The sequence below is a fragment of the Budorcas taxicolor genome, chromosome 1 (assembly GCF_023091745.1).
Source record: "Budorcas taxicolor isolate Tak-1 chromosome 1, Takin1.1, whole genome shotgun sequence".
NCBI lineage: Eukaryota > Metazoa > Chordata > Mammalia > Artiodactyla > Bovidae > Budorcas > Budorcas taxicolor.
The window spans coordinates 182,669,344-182,681,818 of NC_068910.1; the positions used below are offsets into that span (position 1 = coordinate 182,669,344).

Sequence of the window (12,475 nt, forward strand, 5' to 3'; positions counted from 1 at the left end):
TCTAATGACCAAAAAGATTACTCTAAAGGTTGCAAAGTTGCTCCAAGGAGAGATATTTTAAGATTGTTAGCCTTAATGAAGAACTTTAACTAGTCTCATCATGCTTTCTGAGGAGAAAAAGATAACAGAATTTTTTAAAACAGAGAGATTTTATTTCATTAAAAAAAATCAATTCTTGAGTTATTGAAAACATAAAATGGGAAATAAGTTGAGGTGGATATTTCTATCTGGATACGAAGAAAACAGACATCCAGCACTTTAGATCAGGTAATTTCTCAGGGCAGATAAATTTTTTTTAAAGCCTAATTTCCTTCTCTTACAATCTATTGGGTAGAAAAAAGTTATTTGAATTTTTTTTTTCTAAATTAACCTTGTTTTTCAATGTCAGTAACACAACAACCCTGAGGTCATGTTTAACTCATTTTAATTTTTCAAATGACTGCTTTTTGCAATGCAAGTCCTATAAAATATTCCCAAGAGTCACTAATATTTTATAAGTTTGTAGAAAAGCCATGAAGTTTTGCTACCTCCAAAAATGTAAGTGTGATTATGTTTCCCTCGTTGCTATGAAAGAAGTAATTTTTCTCCTTGGAAAATGCATATTATTAAAATGAGTTTTCTCTCATTTTGTCTAGAATAGTAAAATCTCTATGCAGGCTTCTTAGGAAGCTTAAAGTACTTGTATGACACAAAAGCTAATTGAATAAGTTTCTTAGAAATGATTCCATGGTGAAAGCTGGCCATAGTTATCAATGCACCTCAGACTTTGAGGTATATTTTATCCCTTCAGAAAATTGATTGGGGCTGTTGGAATGAACCAGTTGTTCTGATATTATGTAATTAATTGACCATGACTGAGTTCTCTCAGCACAGTCAACAAGCATTTATGGTGTCTTTGTCTTTGTGTATGTGTTTATATGGACTTCCTGGTAACTCAGTCAGTAAAGACTCTGCCTGCAATGCAGGAGACATGGGTTTGATCCCTGAGTTGGTAAGATCCCCTGGAGAAGGAAGTGGCAACCCACTCCAGGATCCTTTCCTGGGGAACTCTATAGACAGAGGAGCCTGGCAGGCCATAGTCCATAGGGTCACAAAGAGTCAGACATGACTTAGCGACTAAATCACCAAGTGTTTAATTTATATATGAATGAAGCCCAGAGCCTCATATCATGTGTGGCAGATATGATACGGCACCTACTTCCCCATTTCAGACAAGCGAGTGTGTGTCTTAGGCCACACAGCTAAAAAGCTCCATCTCCTGGCACAACGGTCTGTACGTTTTCTCCTGTCCTGTCATTCATGAAGGATGTGTTCTTCATGTCATATCCCAGACACTGAACTTTCCTCTACGATAGCATTGTCTCAACTAGGTTCTGCAGACTTTAGTTCTGTTAGGATATAAATTCTGCTAAAATTGGATTCAAGGATGTGATAGTGGCTTAAACAAAATAAAACAGATTTTCCTTACTACAAGACTTCTCAGAACCTATATGCTCCCATGCATTTGTAACTCATATGCTTTATGAGAATACTCGATAGTTTTGGGGTATATGTACATGTGTAGCGAGGGGGGCAATCTGCAGAAGCCACTTTCTAAAATACTTTGAACATGATCCCCAGAGTTGTCAGTGAAGACTGTTTTTTAATAACATAGTTATTAAAACTACCTTTGAACATAAAGAGGATGATATGAGCAAATTTGAGTTTACAGTTAAATTGTTGGATTATAGCTCTGTGGTAAGGTTTTTATGACTGTCAGAGCCTCTCTACTCAAACCAGCTCTTCGTGCCATTGTCGTGGTAAGTCAGTGATGGTAGTCAGATCCACAGTGTCCTCATTTTCTCCTTTCCTGTGTCCCTGCACTTACCCATTCTGGACCATGTCTACCCAGAACAAGTAAAGATTGGCCCAGCATCTCTGTGTCTCTTAGGTATGAGCACCACCAACTCAGTTTCAATAACGTGGTAGCTGAAATTTTGCAAGGAGATGAAATATTTGCAACCTGCAGCAATAAGATCTTCTGGTGGAATGTGAGCACAGTGGAAATGAAGATGAGAGTTATGTTGACAATTGAACTTGTTCCTCTTTTCAGGAGCCTTAAAAAAGAAATAGGGTTCATCTGTACTATTCTTCTAGATTCCACATATGTGTGTTAATATACGATATTTGTTTTTCTGTTTCTGTTTCACTCTACAGGAACAGAAACAGACATAGAGACCAGATGTGCGGACAAGGGGGCATGGGGAAGGTGGGATGAGTTGGAGATTGGGATTGACATATGTATATGACCATGTTTAAAATAGATAGCTAGTGGGAACCTGCTGTGTAGCACAGGGAACTCAGCTCAGTGCTCCGTGATGACCTAGAAGTGTGGGATGGGGAGTAAGGGAGGTCTAGGAGGAAGTAGAAACATGTACATGTAGCTGATTCTCTTCATTGTACAGCAGAGACCAACACAATGTTATAAAGCAATTATACTACAATAAAAGAATTAAATTGGTTTCATTCTTTTCCATTACAGGAGAAAACACAGGACAGACACCCATGAATATCAACCCTCAGCAGACCCGTTTCCCTGATTTTCTTGACTGTCTTCCAGGAACAAACGTTGATCTAGGAACTTTGGAATCTGAAGATCTGATCCCCCTCTTCACTGATGTAGAATCTGCTCTGAACAAAAGCGAGCCTTTTCTAACCTGGCTGTAATTAATATCATTGTAGCTTGGATGCAGCCGTGACCTGACATTTCCTGGGCCTCTTGGAAAAAGCGATGGAGCAGAGCAAGGTGGCAGGTGAGCTACCTCCTGCCTCCATCACACATGCTCCCTCCTTTCCTTGTGGCCAGTTTAATAATTGCCTGGATTTGATTGGCAGTCACTTAAGTTAAACATGAATAAACATTCTATTTCTGTTTTCTGCAAGCCTGCATTCCTGTGATGGGCTGTGCAACAGAATTGATTATGCAGAATTGCTTCTTTGTTTTCCTCTCTACTACCCCATGACCAAGCTTTGTGGGTGTTAGCCGAAATTTATACATCAATTGATTATAAACCATGAAAAACTGATGACCACAGGCAGTGACTTTTGACAGGTGGCTCGGTCCAGGAAATGTACACAAAACACGACCTGATTTACAGTTTCAAAAACTGTATTGATGACATTAGTACCAAATGCTTTAAAGAATATTTAACTTGAGCTTTAAAAATCATTGTACTGATAGTAAAATTCTGCTGTTTGGAATACAATGTAGTTTTCAATTCATGCAGGTTCTGATGGCTCTTATTACCTGTATTCTCAAAGGCACACAGCGTCCTATTGTAGTGTATCCTTCGTCATTTTTCTGCACAGCATCTAGACAACTATCCTTCTAACAGGAGAGTGGCAATGGCATTCGTTACAGTTCCTACACCAAGATCTCATGAAAGAGAAAGAGACCAGTTTGGTACTAATTATGAACATTTATTAAACAAAAGGTTTTTAAATGACAAGTTGGATTTTTAAGAAAATTACAGCTTAGAATTTGATGTCTATTTTATGAAGCACTATCATTTGGTGACTGATGACAAATTTCAGCCAAATGTTTTTGATAAATCAGTGGCAACTATGTTTTTGTCCTTTGAAACTGTTCTGAAAACATCAGTACCACATAGCTTTCAACCTGATGGCATACAGTGAGCTGTTGCTTTTAAAATTCTGAAACCTTGTTGGCTTTTCTTCTTTCAAGATTTCTAGGGTTTAAAATAATCTTATCTATGAAGCTGTTTGAAGGATGAAGCAGATCTCTGACTGACGGGTCAAAAAATGCCCCCTGAGGGTGTATGGTGGAGACCCTTAGTGTTTCCGAAGTCACTAAAGTTGATTCCTAGGTGTATTATCCTAATCCTGTTTGCTACAGTTGGTATAGAAAGGCATGAAATATGTACTCAGTACCTCTTATGTAACCAAAACCATTTTTTTTTGTTTGTTTTTTATTAGCTTTTAAGGACTGAGAGAGAGCATCGGGTTCGCCTGGCATGCACTCTGCCTGCATTGCCAATGAAGTCCTCAATTGTTTAATATTTTGAACTGACATTATTTATAATCTATGAATTTAATATCTTTTTTGAGAGACATTAATAATGCAGGTCTCTGAGAGGAACCTTTCCATTCCCAAAGGGGCTTATTTGCTGGGGATCTGAGATCCTTTTTGATCTACCAAAAGACAGACAGGCAGAATACATCTTATCTTGTTGGAATGAAGGCAAGTGTAAAGGTCAGAGATGAAGTAGTAACGTTAGGGAATACAGTGGAAAGGCTACTAGGTGTGAGATGGAAATAGACAAGCTATGGTGCCCCAAAAGCAAAAGGAGAAGGAGGTGTGAGGTGCCCCCAAAGAACAAAGCAATGATTTTCTCCTACAACTTTTGTACCAAAAGACTGTTGTAGAAGAAAAGAAGGCTTCGGTGCACTTTATGTGGGAGAAGGAGGCACAGCGCTCGTGCTGCCCTGTCCACGCTGATGTTAAGTGAGTAGGCGGATGAGAGCTTAAACCTACTGTTGCTTCCAACACAATGAAGTGACTTTTATCCCCTGAAGGACCCATGGTTTCTCTTCCTCTGATACCATCTCTTTTTCAAAACGCTCTGAGAGATGAGGGTAGATGTTTCTATTGCTACTATATTGAAGGGAGCACTATTTCTTTTTCTCTTCTGTTAGCAATAATTGCAAAAAGCATTGTACATTCTTTCTAAGAAAAAGCAAAAAAAAAAAAAAAAAGACTCAAAAACAAGGGACCTAGTAAAACGGAGCAGTGTTACTGTATTTTTAAAAAATATTTTTATAGATTCATTTTCAGGTTATTAAACATTAAAGAAACAATTATCCCTCCTTTTTTAAAGTAGTTAAAACATTGATGATTTGTATTATCAATTTTTAGAAATAATTTCCTAGTAAGCTTGTGGCATTAGAAAACACTAGAAGAACTTTTTTTTAGTGAAATTAGTTGGAACATTTATTAATGAACATAACAATTATTTTTCCAGAATTAGATACAGATCCTGACTACATGTTTACTAATAAATGAAGCCAGATCTAATTTTTGTTGTTATTTTTAAGGCCATGTTATATGGCCTTTGTTAAAGAACACTAAAGCTAGAAATCTAGAAACAACTTTTTAAAGGTTCTTTCCTATTATTGTAAGTGTTAAAACCCCTGCAGAATTCATGATAAGGTGCTATTTATACTATATTTCTTATTATAAAATGACTGCCAAATATCGTGTCTTTTTAGTCCTAAGTCAATCAGTAGATTTCAACATTTCATCCAGGTTAAAAATGGAAAAATAATTTCAGAAATCTTTCTTTTAAGGTATTTTCTTTCCCTGATAAAACACATTTCCTTGAAGCAAATACATTGTCAAGACCTATTTGCAATTCTGTTAAATCTAAGTAATTATTAGTGTTTCACCATAGAATTTAGGATGTGATATGCCTTTCTTTCGCTGATTATACAATATAAGTAAAAACAGAGTAAAACAGTTAGTGTGCTGGTGGTGTTACTGACTCCAGCTTGGCAGAAAATCTCTCTGGAGAAGAAGGTGATCAGGAGTGAGAGAGTTTTGCTAATGACAAGTGATGTTCTCATAACAGAAAGCAACTTCCAGAAGTGCAACTTTTATGACAAACAAAAGCTGTTAAAAGGAAATTGTAGATTAATTTAATTGGGAAAGTAGGTGATCAACAGAGACTGTTTCCCTAACACACTACATCATTTATGTGTTCGTATTTTAACTTTTAAAAAAATTATTTCTACATTTTGTAATATGATATATGTGTGTTTATTTTTAATTCAAATTGCTATGCATACAGAGAATATGCAGAAAAATCAATCAGATCAAACTATTTTACCCGGAGTTTGGTACTGGTTTTTACTTCTCTGATTCTGTATAAGAAAAATAAATACAATTGAATTTCCACTTGGAGCCTTTATCTTGTCATGATTTGTGTGTGTTCTTTTTACTGAGGGCTTTGGGTGGTACTGGAGGAAAGCTTATGTAACCTTCCTGGCAGACAATGAAGGAAAGAAAATTTTGTAGGCAAACATTTTTTTGGCTCAAATGCCTGGTTTTCAATATTCTAAATATCCAGAGTTCTGGTTTCTACTTTATTTGAAGTAACTCACTGAGACTTTAAAAACTCTGTGTGTGTGTGTGTGTGTGTGTGTGTGTGTGTGTGTTTGTTTGTGTCCTTGTGCTAAGTCACTTCAGTTGTGTCTGACTTTTTGCAACCCCATGGACCGTATCCCACCAGGCTCCTCTGTCCATGGGATTCTCCAAGCAAGAATACTGGAGTGGGTTGCCATTTCCTCTTCCAGGGAATCTTCCTGACCCAGGAATTGAACCCAAGTCAGCCCTTCCAACAACCTTGCAGATTTGACTGAAGCATCAGGACTAAAGTATTTTTCTTTGTTTCTCTGTCATTAACAATATGCTGTGGCTTCTTGGGCTTCCCTGGTGGCACAGACAATAAAGAATGCAATGCGGGAAACCTGGTTCAGTCCCTGGGTTGGGAAGATCCCCTGGAGGAGGCCATAGCAACCCCCTCCAGTATTCTTGCTTGGAGAATCCCATCGACAGAGGAGTCTGGAGGGCTACAGAACATAGGGCCGCAAAGTGTCAGACATAACTGAGTGACTAAGCACGGCATGACTTCTTGTCAAACCAAAAGCAGCTCAGCATTCACTCTGTGACAGTGTATTTCCTCTGTCTTTTGAGCCCCCTGATTCTTGCTGTGGTGACACTTTATGATGTGAGGGCTCTTTTAGTAGCAGAGTGTTTTTAAGCAGAAGCACTCAGCTGAATGACAAAAGAAGAAATCCTGGGGGAAACAACTTAGCAACAGTCCAGAGTCTAAGCCTCATGCATCTTTTTTAAAACTGTATTTCATCATTACTTTTAAGTTAACAGAGGCTCTCTGTTGAAAGTGTTATAAGTACCAACATGTATAAAGTAAAAATATGAAAGTTCTCTCTCTTTCAAGTCTCACACTTCAAAAAATATGTTTGTTAGATTTTTTTCCCCCTATAAGCTGGATTTTTTTAACAAAAGAAGAGCAATTCTAATGATATTACTGATACATATTGAACATTTACTAAGTGACAGACACTCTGCAAAACATTTGATATGAATTATCTAATTTAATCTGTGCATCAACACTATTATTTCAATACTGTCCTCATTTTACAGATGAAGAAACTGAGGCTTAGAGAGGTAAAATAATTTTTATAAGGGTACGTAGTAAGCAAGAAATATATCCAAAAGCTCAAGATTGTCCTTCCATGCCAGTACATGTGTATTTTATTATATTTAACAATAAGTAATATCCTTTTGCATGGGTGTCCCCTCTTGGTAATCAGTTGGTTGTTTTCAGTTTTTGCCCTTAAAATAGTACTGGACGTAGCAGTTTGTCCTTTTGATATTTATTTATTTTGGCTGCACTGGGTCTTACTTGTGGCATGCGGGATCTTCAGTTGCAGCATTTGGGATCTGGCCCCCTGCATTGGGTGTGCAAAGTCTCAGCCACTGGACCACTAGTCCCAACAGTTTGTTCTTGTATGAGTATGTCTAGAGGATAAATTCCTCAGAAAGAAATCACTATATCAAAAGATATGTGATCTTAAATCTTGGTAGATTCTGTCAAATATTTTTGAAAACAAGTCCATGCCAATTTTTACACTTCTAAGAACAATGTATGCAAAGGCCTGTTTCACCATTGCCAGCCTAGAGCTGGATATTGCCTAACTTTTGTTGTTTTTCTTGTTTTGCCAGTTTGAGGCTACAAACATACAGTCTCAAAAAAAAGAAAGTCAAATTTTATTTGTATGAACATTAACTTTTTTGGTCCCCCCCACCCACATATACATCCCACAAAATGTTCATGAATATATGTGGAATATATGAAGTTCAAAAATTGAATGAAAAATATTTTTTCTATTTCTATCAATAGCATACAAAACAAATTAGCTTCTCTTTCTGATTTTTTCCAGCTTTACTGAGATATAATTGACATCATGTATAAATGTAAGGTATGCAACATAGTGATTTTAAGCATGTATATACTGCAAAATGATCACCACAAGAAGATTAGTTAACACATGCATCACCTCACACGGTTACAAAATTTTTCTCTGTGTGCAGTAAGAATTTTGACTAACTCTTAAAACTTTGCAAATATGATATATAGAAAATTGCTTACTATTATAGTTTGTAATTCTTGAATTAATAGTGAAGTTGATCTTTTTGTAAGATTATTGTCTATGGTGGGTGATGTCAGTTCTCAATTACCCAGATTACCTTTTGTGAAATGGCAACCCGCTCCAGTATTCTTGCCTGGAGAATTCCATGGACAGAGGAGCCTGGTGGGCTACAGTCCATGGGGTCATGAAGAGTCGGCCACGACTGAGCGACTAACACCTTCACTTTTCACCCCCATGATGGTGTATTTTCACTTCCCAAAGCTAACAACTGTGGCTCTTTAAAAAGGATTGTTAGGATCACTTTGCCCCCATACACAAGAGAGCTGGAAATGCATAGGAATTTACATCCTAGGACATGACTTTGCCCAATGAGAGGTGGGCTTTAACTCACATTCCAGAGTCCCCTGTGGGATCGGGCAGAGACTACCTTCTGTGGGATATGACCTGACAGCACATTTCCTATTTCTTCCCCTTTGCAGTGCTGCTTCCCTGACTTTTTGCCAGTTTCTCCTCTAAATATCCACTTCCTTAATAAATCCTTTTCTTAAACAATGCTCCCTTAGTATACCATCTGTACATGAAGCCTTATATCAGGATCTGCTTCTGGAAGCCAGATCTATGTTAGCATCCAGAATACGCAGCCAACTCTTGCAAATCTATCAGAAAAACAATCCAATGGAAATGTGGGGTAAGGATATGCACTGAAATTTTACAGAATGGAAAACTAGGTGCCAAATAATTCCCCAGCCTTGTTACTAATCAGGAAAATGGAAATGAGATAGTAGTAACATAACATTTCACTTATATCAAACTCCAAATTCCAAAAGACTTATAACACCAAGGGTCAGCTAGGATGTGAAAAAGTGGGAAGGCAGTGTCCCGTTGGCAGCAGTGTGAACTGATAAAAACACTTCGTAACTTTCACGAAGCTGGCAGCCTGGTCTGTTTTGTTGACCACTTTATCCCCTGTCTCTAGGGCAATGTCCAGAACATATGGATGACCAAACAGTAAATATTTGTTGAGTGAATTAATATTTGGGCACATTGTATTCCTCAGGAAGTGAGTACTGTCAGAAGGGACACATAGAGAGAAGCAGTTGCAAAATAGGGGAGAAGGAACTTCCTAGACAATTTAGTTGCTCAAACAAATCTGTCAAATCAATCAAATAGATGGGGAAACAGTGGAAACAGTGGCTGGCTTTATTTTTCTGGGCTCCAAAATCACTGCAGATCGTGATTGCAGCCATGAAATTAAAAGACGCTTACTCCTTGGAGAAGGAAATGGCAACCCACTCCAGTATTCTTGCCTGGAGAATCCCACGGACGGAGGAGCCTGGTGGGCTACAGTCCACAGGGTTGCAAAGAGTCGGACACGACTGAGCGACTTCACTCACTCACTCTACTCCTTGGAAGGAAAGTTATGACCAACCTAGACAGCATATTAAAAAGCAGAGACATTACCTTGCCAACAAAGGTCCATCTAGTTAAGGCTATGGTTTTTCCAGTGGTCATATATGGGTGTGAGAGTTGGACTATAAACAAAGCTGAGCTCCAAAGAGTTGATGCTTTTGAACTGTGGTGTTGGAGAACACTCTTGAGAGTCCCTTGGACTGCAAGGAGATCCAACAAGTCCATCCTAAAGGAGATCAGTCCTGGGTGTTCATTGGAAGGACTGATGCTGAAGCTGAAACTACAATACTTTGGCCACCTGATGTGAAGAGCTGACTCATTTGAAAAGACCCTGGTGGTGGGAAAGATTGAGGGCAGGAGGAGAAGGGGACGACAGAGTGAGATGGCATCACCGACTCGATGGACATGAGTTTGGGTGGACTCTGGCAGTTGGTGATGGACAGGGAGGCCTGGCATGCTGGGGTTCATGGGGTCGCAAAGAGTCGGACATGACTGAGAGACTGAACTGAACTGAACTGAATCAATGGGATGACAGCATTGCAGCCAACCACATTGTTCATGTAGTGGATTGATCTAGCTGGTGAGTAAATCTGACAAGCATTGTAGCCAAACTGGTTGAGAGCTAAGACTTGTACATTTATAGTGTACTCAAGTTTCTTTTATTCTTTTTTAAGGTTGCAATCTATTAAAAATTCATATATTGGTATTCCCCATGAAAAACTATGACCACTATATTTTGGGTTTTTCCCTGGAGCACTGTGTTTGTTTTTTTTTTCTTTTTTTACTTTATGTTTAAATATTGTGTGACCATCAAAGCTTCTACAAATGTAATTTACTTGACTTCTACTGAGAGCACATATGAAAGTTCAGTTCAGTTGCTCAGTCACTCCTGACTCTTTGCAACCCCATGGACTGTGACATGCCAGGTTTCCCTGTCCATCACCAACTCCCGGAAATTGCTCAAACTCATGTCCATCGAGTTTTGCTCCCCCAAATAGTTAAATCTATGTGATATATTAAAATGAATATAGAATCAAGATCAGACATATTAGGTCATGTTCAGAAGATTTCTAAGATGAGATTCTGGTCATTGGTGTGAGATGGTTGTATGAATTCTGGCCTTAAAACAGAATGAATTTATTCCAGGGATGTTTCAGAAGGTCTGGGACACTCAGGGCCTCAAAGAAGAATTCCTTAAATTTTTCTGTATAATGTCCCCAGATTTCAAGATCTACCGAAACAAGCAACCAACACATTTTACTTTTGCACAGTCTCTGGAGGCGTTAGAAAACTGACCAAAGCTTCAGATGTTCATAGGAAGCTGCTCACACACTCTGTTAATGGCTCATAGATGGCTCATTGGTTCTCTGGAGCCCTTCTATTGACCTGAGACTGCCACGTTTTCCTATAGGATGTCTTTTGAAATGCTTGTGCTTAGTTGCTCAGTCGTGTCTGACTCTTGGAGAACCCATGAACCAGGCTCCTCTGTTTATGGGATTTTCCAGGCAACAATACTGGAGTGGGTAGCCTTTTGCTTCTCCAGGGGATCTTCCCAACCCAGGGATCGAACCCAGGTTTCCTGCTTTGCAGGCAGTTGCTGGGACCAGCGTGAGGAACTCCGCCCATGGCAAAGGTCATGAGGAAGGAGGCTTCGGCATACGCAAAGGCGGATCGAGCCTCAGGAAACCCCCTGTTCCCGAGCATCTACCCCCAAAACCAGAGTCTACCTACTTTACTGTTTCATGCTCTCACCTATACCTCTGACTTTACGGGGGGCTGACCCCCGTTACCTCTCTCTGAGAAGGAGTTAACTTACAGCTCCAAGTCAATAAAAATTCCCGGGCGTGACAAGAATGTCTCAACTTACGAACTCCTCTGAAGGTTATCTAGCCTGCCTGTACAGGTTTGTTTGGCCACATGTGATTGTTTACGGCCTCCCAATCGTGAGAGGCACGAGATGTTTTAGACTTACTAAAGGCAGATTCTTTGGGGAAGGTAGAAATTATTGGTATAGTGGGTTGGTTAGGAATTATATTGGTGAAGGGTTTTTCATTTGTTGTGCCAATAATTGCTGCTAGTTCCCTGCCCTGGTTGTGACAAGGGTGTCTCAGGTCAAACCTCTCTGCTGGCAGACTAGTTTGTGTGACAGGATTATCCACGCCCCTGCCACTACACACATGATTGTTCACTACCTCTCAACCATGAACAGCACAGAGAGCTTGGAGTATTTTGAAAGTCTTCATTAGCATAGGGCTTTTCTCATTGTTTAGTCAATGATTGCCACCAGGCCTCCATATCCTTAGGCACCTGGGAATATATTAATCAATGTATTTGGAATATAGAAAAGGAAATATAGTAGTTTTTGATGTTAGCAATACTAGACTTTTTGAGTTAATGAATTTTCTCTTTTGTTATAGATCACTGTACTTTGTTATAAATCACTGTGTCCTTGCTATGTAAAAATGTAACTTTATCACTATCTTAAGACTATCGGCGGTGGCTGAGCAGGCACAGGAGGGCCTAGAGGAGCTATGCCATGTTGAAGGTCAGGAGCGGTGGCAGTAAGGAGATACCCCTTGTCCAAGGTAAGGAGCAGCGGCTGTGCTTTGCTGGAGCAGCCGTGAAGAGATACCCCACGCCCAAGGTAAGAGGAACCCAAGTAAGATGGTAGGTGTTGCAAGAGGGCATCAGAGGGCAGACACACTGAAACCATACTCACAGAAAACTAGTCAATCTAATCACACTAGGACCACAGCCTTGTCTAACTCAGTGAAACCAAGCCATGCCTGCAGGGCAACCCAAGATGGGTGGGTCATGGTGGAGAGGTCTGACA

General features: G+C 39.3%; 1 protein-coding gene across 2 annotated transcripts in view; it reads left to right on the forward strand.

The window, feature by feature from the left end:
* The window catches only part of WWTR1 (WW domain containing transcription regulator 1), a 144,975-nt gene extending 140,226 nt beyond the window's left edge, over nt 1-4,749 (forward strand). For both annotated transcript variants that reach the window (XM_052638765.1, XM_052638757.1), the window contains exon 7: nt 2,522-4,749. In XM_052638765.1, coding sequence (XP_052494725.1) covers nt 2,522-2,706 — 185 coding nt within the window. In that variant the 3' untranslated portion in view covers nt 2,707-4,749. The remainder of the gene's footprint in view (nt 1-2,521) is intronic.
* The last annotated feature ends 7,726 nt before the right edge of the window (nt 4,750-12,475 follow it).